General features: G+C 44.5%; 1 protein-coding gene across 11 annotated transcripts in view; it reads right to left on the reverse strand.

Annotated features, from left to right (window-relative positions):
• GPATCH2L (G-patch domain containing 2 like) overlaps positions 1-12,218 on the reverse strand; it is a 39,836-nt gene extending 27,618 nt beyond the window's left edge. For 2 of the 11 annotated variants that reach the window (XM_025200620.1, XM_025200605.1), the window contains exons 1-5: positions 12,098-12,218; positions 10,822-11,489; positions 4,734-4,798; positions 2,014-2,190; positions 426-505 (exon numbers count right to left, since the gene is read on the reverse strand). In XM_025200620.1, coding sequence (XP_025056405.1) covers positions 426-505; positions 2,014-2,190; positions 4,734-4,798; positions 10,822-11,489; positions 12,098-12,172 — 1,065 coding nt within the window. In that variant the 5' untranslated portion in view covers positions 12,173-12,218. Of the gene's footprint in view, positions 1-425; positions 506-2,013; positions 2,191-4,733; positions 4,799-10,821; positions 11,493-11,605 lie in introns of all 11 variants that reach the window. The other 9 variants (XM_025200646.1, XM_025200642.1, XM_025200656.1 and 6 more) reach the window with 6 other exon arrangements.
• Between the last annotated feature and the right edge of the window lie 6 nt (positions 12,219-12,224).

Consider the following 12,224-nt stretch of genomic DNA (forward strand, 5'->3'; position numbering starts at 1 on the left):
TGAAAACTCTGGGCTCCCCTCATTTGAAAGTTAGTCTCCCAGCCTCTGTACTGCCTGCCTCTGAACATACATAACCCTTACTAAGCTATAGTAGTGCTGTTATTTTCCCCCACATTGTGCCCATACCTTTTCTGCAGTTTGTAGTTGTGCCCCTACACCCTTCCCATTCATCTTCACACCTTCTTTCATGATGCTTTTTCATTGCCTGCCTTTGATTCAAATCCTTCTTTAAAACACACTGGTCCCCAGTCTTACTATGGACAGCCAATAAAATAATTGTCTTTCAAAGTAAAGTGGCATGTGAAATACAAACAACGTACAGGGGACACTTTCTGCAGAGAACAATCCACCTGCTGCTTTGGAGCAGCACCTTGGCATCAATCAGCCCAGCACACACACATTTACCCCTTCACAAGAAACAATACCTTGCCAGCGAGCCTCCTCCGACCCTTCCTGAGACAACGGGCAGCAGCTCCTGGAAGGCGGTTCAGACGGGCATGAAAGCCTGAAAAAAAAAAAAAAAAATCAAGAAGGAAGAGTCTAAGCACAGAAGACAAAAAATTGTTCTTGACAAAAGAGCAGAGAAAGATTATTTAGCCCATGGCCAGACTATAAGACTGGGAGCTAGGACACCTGGATTTTCCTACGCAACTTTGCCTGGTGTGGCCTTGGATAAGTAGGAACCTTGTTGTTTCACTTTCTCACAATCTGCAAAAAGGGGATAACAGTACTGATTTAAAATGCAGATGTAAAATTTGTATGGTGTAAAAGACAGCCCCAAGAATTTGGACACGTGAAAAGATGAACAACATGGCGCTTAGTGTCCTCTGCACCAATACCACCATCATTGAACAAGGATTGTTTGTTTAACAAACGTACTATAAATATTAGAGGTACACTGAAACATCGGTCCGATATCAGATCGGCACCAACATAAGGAAAATTGATTGTATTGGAGATTGGCCTGATGTGGTCGATAAATGCCTGTGCGTGTGTGCAGCCGCAGCACATAGGCAGCAAGGAGCAAAGCCCGGTAGCTTGGAAAGCTCCATGCAGCTGGTAAGTCTGGTGTGGTGGAAGGGAAGCGGGGAGGGAAAGGGCATGGGGGTGCAGATCAAGGCCCCCCATGGTAAGGAAGAGTGGAGCAGGGGCTGGAGCACGCGCCGCCCAGCCCAGGGTGAAGGGGTGCGAGACAGAGCTGCGGGTTGTCCGGGGGGGCCGCGCACAGGGGAGAAGGTTCCTGCTGCTGTGCCCTGCTGGTCCAGCGCTCACCTTTCTCATCCAGCGGCTCCTGCTCCCACCGCTTGTCCAGGAGGGCATGGGTAGGTGGGGAATGTGTGCCCCCGGATCTGCATGGGGCAGGGCAGGACAGGAAGAACCCCACACAGCCCTGGCCCCAGTCTGCTGTGCCTTGCACAGATCTGGAGGCACGCCCCGTCATGCCCTCCCAGGCAAGCAACAGGAGCCATCAGACAAGCAGGCAAGCTCCGAACCAGTGGCTCCCGAAAGAGCGACACGCAGCAGCGGGAGCCACCCCACTCCCCCGTACAAGCCGTGGTGCCGTCCCGTGCTTGCCCCAGCCCCACTCCAGCCTCACTGTGGGGGCCTTGATCTGCCCCCCTCCCTTCCCTTCCCTCCTCCCTCCCCTTCCAACACACCAAATTTACCAGCTGCATGCAGCTCTCCAAGCTGCCAGGCTGGTATCAGAAACTGGATCAGTGTTGGCCAGTATGCCTCCTTAAAAATGGACTATCGGCATCAGCCCCAAAAGTCTCTATCAGTGCACCTCTAAGAAATATGATACCAATGCTCCATTTATAGTGTAGGTTTCTGTTGAGTACCCACTTGCTCCATTCTGAAGACAGACATAACAATATCTGAAAGTAACCCCTTTTAAAAATTAAAGCCACTTTAGTGCCAGTTAAAGTGGCAGCACTTGCTGACAAAAGCTGCTCTTCACACTACTGACAGGTCCCCTGAGTTCTGACCCCTCCTGTTCCCTACAGAGCTCACCCCTCTGAGCTGGCCGTGAGGGCAAAAGGAATGTGGAGTCTGAGAGTTTGTCCAGGCCGGAGTCCATTCGCTCCACCTCGGATCGGTGATCAGCTCCCCACTTGGGCAGGAGGTTGGGGACGGTGAATCCTGGAACACATTCTCCCTCGTAGAACCAATCGCTCTGCTCATCATCTCCTAAAGCAGCAACACAAGGTTACCTGCCAGAATGCCAGTTTCTATTTAAAAAAAAATTAATGTGCTGGCTTTTGGGGAGACGAAAGATGACTTGAAGGCTTACTGAACTTCCACATCCTATAACTCTGTTTCTGTTACATTTCCATGACAATACAATAATTCTGGGAATTCATTCATACTCAGTCTATAGGGGTGTAAGCAACATTTCCTAGAAGAATGTAGCCTTAGTTACTGACCTGCCTAAGAGACAGAGATAGCTTTACTGTGCTAAAGTTTGTTCATGGACATTATTTTAGTACTGTGTGACATTCGATTTACAAGTACAGGTTTCTTCAACATAACTGCTGCAGGGGAGGTAGAAGCCAGGGCTTGGCACAAACATGCCAAGTTGGCACAGAAGAGATTGCAAAAATGGGAGGGAAAGCTCAGGCACCTAGCGTAAGAGAGAGGTGAGAGAGGTACATGCTGCCAAACTTCATGCCAGAAGGAATAAGTGCCACTCACAAAGGACAGTAGTTTCAAGGAAAAGTAAGCCACTTACAGAACAGAAAAGATCAGCAAGTGTTAACTGTGCTGTACATTTAGCTCTAGGAAAATTCTTCTGGATCTGGCAGAACTGCAAGCCATTCACATGCCTAGGGCTGTACCTACTTAAACCATCACAAAAGTCTCTGTAAAGAAGAGCCAGAGTAATTAATACAGTTGTGTCCTGGTAACCAAACTGTACCTGACAGCATTCCTGTTAAAACTGCCTAGCCAGAAATCTCCTGAGGACAGTATCAGTGAGCAGGCTCAGGAAAAAAAAAAAGGCAACTCTGGACAGAATTGTTAATGGATATCCGGAAACATTTAGAAAGCTATGAGTTTCCTCTGAAAACCAATCCTTACACAAAAAAAGCAATTAGTCAGCCCATGGCATCAACCTCAGAAAACACACATCAACACCAAGTTGGTATCTGGAACCAGAATATTTCATTCAAATCCTCTAATAGGCAGGCAGATGTGTCATGGAAATGGATTCAGAGATTTCTAGCCAACTTATGCTAACTTAAATCAAATAAATCAGGACTGTCCTCTTAAACAATCACTGACAAATAAAACCTCAGAATAAAAATGTCAAAAAATTCTGGACAACAGAGCACAGGCTGACTAACAGGAATTTCCTGTAATTGCCTTCAAAGTTGCATAAGAGAGACATTAAGGATCAGGATCATATATTCATCCTACAATACCTTTAACCCTGAAAGATGCAAGAAATTTTATAGATTTCATTTAAGCTGTACAGAGGTTAGTTCTCTACCAATGAAATGCAACCAGTTGTTTAATTTGCAATATAGCAATAGTTATAAAACAAAAAAAAGAAACAAAGTAACATCCTTTTTGAAAATACGTGGAAAATATAAAGAAGAAAAATGTAATTAACTACATTGGGACCAGGCCTGAAACCTAGTTTTAAAGTAACCTGCAAAGAAAAAAAATGGGATGTACAACTTATTTTGCTTCTTTCTGATTGATTAAAAAGGAGCGTGTCCCCTGCTTATTTTAACATTAGAGTGAAGCAGAACTTAAATTCCAAAGGCCTTGTATACACAAGGGAAAACAGATATTAGAAAGTATGCTAACATTTTTCCTAACAAGTCGAACATGACATAGTGCCTAGTATGAACAGAGACAATAGTGCTTAAACAAGTAATTTAAGACAACTGTCCTCATCTTCACCAGGTGCCAGGTCACATTTGACATCACAAGATGACTAATATTTCTAAAAACACATTCTTCATATTCTGTAATCACTGAAAAATTAGCCTTACAAGACAGCAAGATTTATGAGATTGAAACCTATGCATCAGAGGAGGAAGGATTTTCAGTTTAAGTCTGTTTCTTTAGTTGGCTACTATTTAACTCCCGTACCTGGTAAGCATTCTTTGTCCCAGATGATTACATTAAATATTCAACCCCACAACTAACTACCACCTTTTCCCTTCAACTGAAGTCTAATAGCTCAGAGACTTAGACACAAACAAGTAGTACAGCAGAAGCAAGAAATAACAGGCTTGACATGTCTGATGCTTACAAGGGAAAGAAAACAAAACAAGCAGAATGTTTTTTAAACTCTTTCAGGTCTTCCATATGCACTAAATCACAACAAACTGAGGGGGACCAATATCCAATGACCACAAGCGATTTAACATCTCCTCTGAAAAACCGCCCTCCCTCCTCAGTCACCAGCACTTCATACCATCCTGTAAGGACACTAGAATCAATAACCCATTTTCATGTATTGGCCTTCATATATTTGGTAAATATCACAATGCACATTCGTATTGAAATCACAGAGAATGTCTTTGGGACCCAAGCTCTTCCTCTGAACCCCAGCCTTTCCCAGCCATTAGCCCTCCCATATACTCCTGATCTGATCCCCTCCAGCTGCTCATCCTCCACTGTCCGAATCAGTGTTTACAAGAAGGGGAAGAAATAAAAAATTCCTGAGTAGCACAGCAGAAAAAAAAAAAAAAAAAAAAAATCACAAGACAACAAGTTACCTTGGCGGCCTTCATCATTGGTGAAGAGGCCAGTGTCACTGCTGCTGCATACACTGCTGGTTTCACTGGAAAAAAAAACATAGACAGTTAAGCCCAATGAGTATGCAACAATTTTCTTTTAGCAATGCCCTTCAGCCCAAAGAATCCCAAGGTGCTTTATCTATTAGATAAAATGAAAGTCATTTCATCACTGGCATGGGGCTGGGCTGCCTCTGGTATAGAACGCAAGAGCTGTCTGACAGTTCACAACACCACCTTATAGAACAGTTCTGTAGGCACCTTAAAGCTTATCAAAATGTAGTTACCCAAAATGGCATTTGATCAGAGCACCAACACCCCTACTGACGACACAGTCTACAGAGATTTCTTCTCTAACATTGAACAAACACTGCAAGCTTAGTCACCCAACAGTCAATGAAAACTGTACAGAAACTTATTTTTTTTTAATTCCTTCTTCCAACGAGGTCATCCTTGAACATAAATGCTTTCTCTTCCATTCTCAATGCTTTTAACTTGCTATGGAGGAATAAGAAGCTGGTAAATCCTTAAATGCTCATCCAAATAAACCAGCACAATATAACCTGCCACTCCTACAAGTAACTGCTGGCTATGCCACGCTTCAAACATATTCACTCTAGGAGGGCATTTGACTCTTGAACTATAAAGCTGAAGAAGAAGGTTATTTGTAGAAATTTGTTAATTGGCTATGAATACTGTTTGAATATTGTCTAGGAAAATTACTTGCTCTGGCCAATTCTAGGCATCTGAGCTTTTAATGCTGCCATCAAAATATTTTTAGGATATATTTGGCAATAACTCCACTCTTCAGCTCTCTCTCAGCAAATCCCACAGTTACTAATCCCACCCTAACACCAATCAACGCCTTATGGGAGAAGCGAATGCCAGCAGTAACCAACCAAGCATCTGAAAGAATCCGAGTACAGGTTTCCCTCACTTTATGAAGGTTCTGTATGTGCAAATTCACTCTTATGCTACGGCCCTTTTTTTTTTTTTTTTAACCAAAAATTTGTTATATGCGAGTAAATTCACTCCTATGAGATAGGTGTGGTGGAAGCCCACACTCAGCTGCTTTGTGTGGTGCATTGTGGGAGTGACATGCACCAAAATATAGTCTCCTGTGTGGATCCATGCTTCTATAGTTGCCATCCCCATTATGACAGTACCCTCTACTTGTGTGCACTGTCTGCTGTTGGCGAGTACCAAAACTGTCTTGTAATAGTGGTAGAAATGGGTCTGGGGGTCAGTACAGTCGAGGTCTTGGAACGTATCCCTATTTGTTACATTGTAAAGTGGGTTTCCTTTACGCAAATTCGAGTTATATGCCGTTTTCCATGAATGCATGTACAGCATAAAGCGAAGGAAACCTGTATCCTTATGTGTGGCTAGACAGGATCTCCATGCACCCTGAGGAGCAATGCATAGCTGTGTGTAGTTATAACAAACCCCAATCTCCTCAAAGAACTTGATAAGGCACAATGCAAAGGGACAAGTGAACATCACCTCCTCTCCAGTGAGCTGTAAGTGCACAATAAAAAAACAAAACAAAAATAAAAAACACACACACACTTTGTGAAGCATAGCCAAGGTTTTATAAAAGCAATAGAAGACAAACCATTACACTGGATACCTACAAAGTCTGACCTCCACTGGTGCATTAGAGTTCTTTTAAACATACGGATAAAAGAAGATCACACCCACATTCTAACATGCAAGTTAGCACCGGTTCTAAACCAACCTGTTATGAAGTATGTGCCAGCCATCTCCTACCTGTTATACGAGGAAGACAGTGGTTAAGGTATGGTACTAGGAATCACAAGGCCTCTATTTCATTCTCAGTTCTGCTACTGAGTCACTGTAACATCATGGGCAATCCCTTAGCATGCCTGCTTTCTCATTTGCAAGAAGTAGATAACAATCCTTACAGGGAATAGGGTGCAAGGATTAGACTATGGCATCCTCAGAAGGAAGGTACCAGAAAAAGTAAAAGCATCATCAAATGAAGTTCTTAAATCAAATCAACAATGAGGCAGGGTCTCTAATTACACCAACCCTTTGATTCCTTATAGATATACACTATTGCCAGTGCTCTGCTTGCAGTATCACCATAAAAGTTTTGTGGAAAGATACCTTTGCTTGCATCCCCTTTATATTTCATGGCTGGAAAACACACTATCCTCTACACAGGCCTCTCCTCAGGTCCAGTAAGCACTGATTAATGACCTCCACTTGCAAAGGAGGCTACTTACCTTAACCATGAAATAATGAATGCTATTGATCCAACAAGCTACTGCTATAGAGTGTTATTGATCACCCAATCTTTGGTTAAAATGGTCCTCATTTAGCAATTTCACTTGTCGCAAACACCTGGAGCAACGCATGCTTATAATTAAATAGTTCGGGGAAGTTAAAGTGAGAGGTGATGGACAGAGATCTCAGCTTTCCCCCATTTATTCCTGCTCCTGAGCTATTGTTTGTGTCAGCAGGGATATTGATTTTCTATAAAAATAAGAAAACAAGAGGCACCGAGGGGCTGCAGAAGGTCAGGTTGGGCTGGAGAAGGAGGGGGAGGCTGAACACTCTATCTCTGTCACTTGCCTTCCAGGAGAGGGGAATTTTTTCGTTCCTGAGAGATTGGCCTCTAATACATCAGCTTAGCCAGGCTCCTGGCAGTCACCAAAGCAAGGCCCTTACAAAAAGGAAAGGAACTAATCTACAAACAGAGAAGTAACTGGTTCTTCTGCAAGCCCCTAATACATCAAGGTTAGGCTGGGAGGCACCTCCTTCTTGGCTAGTAAGCTTAACTCAATGCCCAATTTGGAAGAGAGTGATATAAAAGAAACCTTACTAGACACCAGCTTACCTCAAAGTAGAGCAGGTGGTACATCTTCTGTGAACTGAGTAGAGGCTATTCAAAGGTATTTTCCAGTAGCCCTTGGACTGAAGTTCATTGTGCCCATTACAATCACATTAAGCAAAAGCACATTTGAAGGACATGTAGTTCAGATGAATGAGAGTCTCTATTTACCGTCTGTCAGCAACCCACTCGGGGGAGAGAATTCCAAAACAAGAAGGGGTTGGTTACTTCTAAAGGTCTTAGCAACTAACTGTCACATTCTTGTGCCAGCACAGAACCCTGAGATGAAGGACAAATTAATCCACTGCTTCTCTCACTCTTGGGCTCCTCTAGCTTTTGGCTATCAGTTCTCAAATCTATTCCATGCTTATTTTAGATCTGTCATTTGCTCCTTTCCCCTATCTCTCTCTCCTCCTCTCAATTTCAGTCTTTTATCTTCCCCTGGCTGTTATAAGATATTCCATACTTCCTGATTCGTGTCTGCACGGGTACATGACTGTGTGTGTGGAGGGGATGTTCCAAAATTCTCAGTTGCCCCCAACCTATTTTAATAATGATACTGCCTCACATGTTTCTCCAAAAAAAAGGATGGGTCATGGCCCTGGAGGCAGTCCATCAAAGTTGCTTCCTCATTAAGGTCCTGAACTAAGCTTACTAAGTCAATGGGAGCCTCTCCATAGAAAGAACTGTTTGAAGTTAGACCCTCGTGGCTTCTAGAAAATGATCCAAGCACTGAACTTTCTTGCTCCACAAAGATTCTAACTCCAGTTAACCCAGAGGGAACAAGGTGCAGGGGAACAGCAACAATGAATGATACAAAATGTTGTTCACTTAGTGGACAATGGTGTTGTTTCTTCGGTACTCCTGATTCTCCACACGCATGAGATACAAGGGACCCAATTCAATCCCAAACTGTCTTACAATATCCACCAGACCATTGGTGCTGCTTCCTAGCCTCACTCGCTTTGTCAGACAATTCCTATTGCCAGTTTGTGACCAGGGCCTTGTTTCTATTTTCACCACTTCCCCTGTATACACCCTTGCCACAAGGCATTTCCCTTGTGGTACCAAAGGAAGCAGCTACAGCAGAATGAAAGCGATATAAACAGAGCCCACAGACCCTGGTGCTTCTATAAGCAAGGTGTTATAGAATGGAAGAGGCCAAAAAACAATCCTTCACTGTTGTGAAGAGCAATCTACAGAGAGGAAATCGATGGATCATTTCTCCTTTTAACTCAGTGATTCTAAACCAGGGTGACACGACACCCTGAGGTGCTGCAAGATCTTTTTAAGGGTGCTGTGGAGTGTTGCCCAATATCAGCACCTTTAGGTATGTAAACACCTACACTTGATTCGTAAGATGAACCCAGAGATTGCAAACAGAAATCCACAGCATCAAGAATGTTCTGAGCTGTGTTCTTTCTGAGTTCTGTGCAGCAGAAGAATTTCTATTATTTTTCTGTAGTCAAAAAACAAGTGAAGGCTAAGAGCTGGCATTTTCCAAGGAGTGCCCTGAGTCTAACAAGGTTGACATTTACTGCTCTAACTCTACTCCATCCACTGAGCTGCAGGCAAGACCATGCAAATGGGGGCTAAGAGGATCCAACACTTGGACCTCTATTTCCCAAAGAGAGTTCCAAGGATTTGGCAGTAGATGGCAAATGTCATTTTACGGAGAAACATGCATAATAATTAACCTTAGAGCAAGGGACCCACTATGACAGAACAAAACAATTACGTGGCACACTGAACAGGTGATAGACCCAAACAAAGCTATGCATTTGTTCTCTCAGTAACTAGACCAAAAGAGATGCTTGGTAAAAGCTAGTTGTTTTAAGTTCAGTTTAGCCCCAGTGGAACTCAGTTTAGTAAAGAAACTACCTCAAGAAGCAACATTTATTACTACTTCATGAAATGAGAGCATCCATTTGCCTGCTGTCAGTAGTGGTCAATCTTCAGGTGATACTCAGCACATTGCACTCCCAGACTACCCAATAACAGCACTGTCCAGAGAGAACTATCCTTTCTTCTGTCAGTAAAACATCATCTTGATGTATGGCTTTGCTACTACTATAACCTGCAGTTAATATTCAATAAATGGAACAAACCAGAGGCCACCAAAAGCTAAATATGTGCAAAAAATAGCAGATGTCCTACTGACAGAGGCCAGGGATATACTTGAACATGATCATACTCACAAACATCTGGCTCACTGCCTGACAAGCCACAATCTTCCAGAGCACTTAAGCTAAGCAGTCCAAGGGAGCGGAGACCAGCATGTTTCCAACTACAGACATACACCTCCAGCCTGAGGTTCTGCTGAAAATTCACTCAAGCTACAGAAGACCACACTCTTCTCCAGACCTCTCCCCATTAGTGCCAATTCAGTTTCGTTTAGTTTCTACTTCATTCTCAACATCTTCCTATTTAGCCTATTAGAGTCTTGGTTTCCGAACAAGCTCCCTATATAGCAGAGGTATGTTTTGCTTCAACATATTATCATAAGCAGCATTTTAACATATAGGTGCCATGCAACTGCCTTTAATAATCTCACAATTTCTAAAAAAATCCCAACAGCAAATAAAAGTGTATATCTGTTTCTTCTCCCCACCACTACTTTTCTACAAACAATGAGAAATGCTCCAGCTTCTCAACCACCTAGAACAACTTATCTTTGGGGAAGCTGGATTAGAAAAGCATGCAAATATTTCTACCTCTCACGAAAACCTGGGGGGAAGGGGGCGTAGAAGATTCAGAATTGCAAACAAAACACTGTTCTGATCATGGCACATCAAGTACCTGCAGGCAGAGTTACCTGGTCACTACAGAAAATCTACCCTGCTTTCCTCCAAAATTTCTAATAAGCCCTTGGAAATCCGAAACTGAAGTCCAGCTCTTTGGTCACATACTGGTTTATAAACATGGATTTACATAATAAAGGTAGGGCCACCAGCCTGCTGAGTTGTTACTCAGTGGACATAGGCAGGAGATTCATTATCTAGAGCTATGGACATATCAGTTTGTCAGGTTTTTGGGAGGCAGTTTTTCACCACAGGGATAACTGCGAGAACTGGGGGAAAGATCTGACTTTTGCGAAGGGTTTTTGTGTTTTTTTAATTTCCTTAAGGTAAAACTTCACTGAATTACGTTTGAGAAGAAACTACCTCAAACTATCTGCAGCACAGGGAAGGAATGACCTAGGGAATATCTCACCATTCAGACATGTTTTCATCGGAGCCTTGTTTCTGTTCATCCGCCTCACATTCCATCCTCTCCTTTCTTCCTCCTTTGTTGAGGAAGGGCCTGTTCTCCGCTGACTCGCAAAGGCTGTGGCTGGATGATGTCCAGGGGGCATTCTCTTTCCAACGCGACAGGCGCTGCTTCTTAGCTGACTTGAACCTGCAGCCCCGCTCATAACTCCACTCCGATACCCTGAGTTTCTGCTGGAGGCTAGTAGCCACCTCTGAGGTCATGCGCTTGACCTTCCGGCGACGTCTCAGGGGTCGGCAAGGTGCATTCTCTGTAAAGGAGTCTGACTCGTGCCAAGAGTGCTGCTTGCTTCTTAGGGTGGCACTCAGAGCAGGGTGACGTTTGGCCACTGCCATATCATCCGAGTCACTAAAGTTGGCAGTCAGGACCTCACGACAATCCTTCATGGCTTCATCCAGGCTTGACTCTGAGGCCTCACTGTAACAGCAGGCATGCTCCGCCTGATGCGTGAAGTCCGAGCGCCGTTTACGACCCCTCCTCTTCCTAAGCTGACGCCGCTGCTGCCGTGGGCTCAGAGCCATCTCTTCCCACAGCTCGTCCAGCTTGTTTTGTTCCGAAGTCTGCTCCAAGGCCGAGGCCAAGTCATGTACCAGCTCATCCATGGGCAATGTCTGCTAAGACAGGAGCGCAAACAATCAGCCCCAGCTATCAACACTTCCAACACCATGTTTTACATCCACGTAGGCCAGAATCTTCACCACAGCAGCAACCGGCCAGATAGACTTACCTTGGTTAATGCAGCCTGAGGGGTTAAACAGGTGCTGCTGCCTGCGTGACTGCTCACTTCCCCCCTACACAACTTCCCCTTCCTCACCCAAGCAGCAAAGAGTTTCCTCTGCTGTAGGGGTTGAAGTCAAGGCCTTATGCCTGACAGAGACACGAGACAGTATTTTCTGCCTTGAAGCACTATGCCTAGTTTCGGTCCAACAGGGACACGGCCTGCAGCCAGATTGCTCTCTGGGGTGTTTTGTCAGACCTTACAAGTAGAAAACCACTCAGTCTGGGTGCCTCAGAGCCTGGACAGGAGACACCCAAGCCCAAATGCCAGTGTCCAGGTGACTGCACCACAGTGCAGAGGGTTTGCTTGAGGAATGGCCTGGTAAGCAGTGCACAAAGCTGAGCCCCAAACCATAATGGCCACCGAGAGCCTGTTTTTACTTCAATAACAACGTGGGGGGGGAGGGGTTGTCTTAGCACCATGTCCTACAGCAACACGCACCTTGCTGTGTTCCCCGGTCAGCTTCTGCCGGCCAGGACGGGCTTTTTTATCTCCCACCTGCACCCGGCGCGCCATCACCCCGCTGCGGCTGCGCCCCACGCGTGGCAGCGACTCTGCCCCGCACCTG

This window comes from Alligator sinensis, unplaced genomic scaffold (genome assembly GCF_000455745.1).
Source record: "Alligator sinensis unplaced genomic scaffold, ASM45574v1 scaffold280_1, whole genome shotgun sequence".
NCBI lineage: Eukaryota > Metazoa > Chordata > Crocodylia > Alligatoridae > Alligator > Alligator sinensis.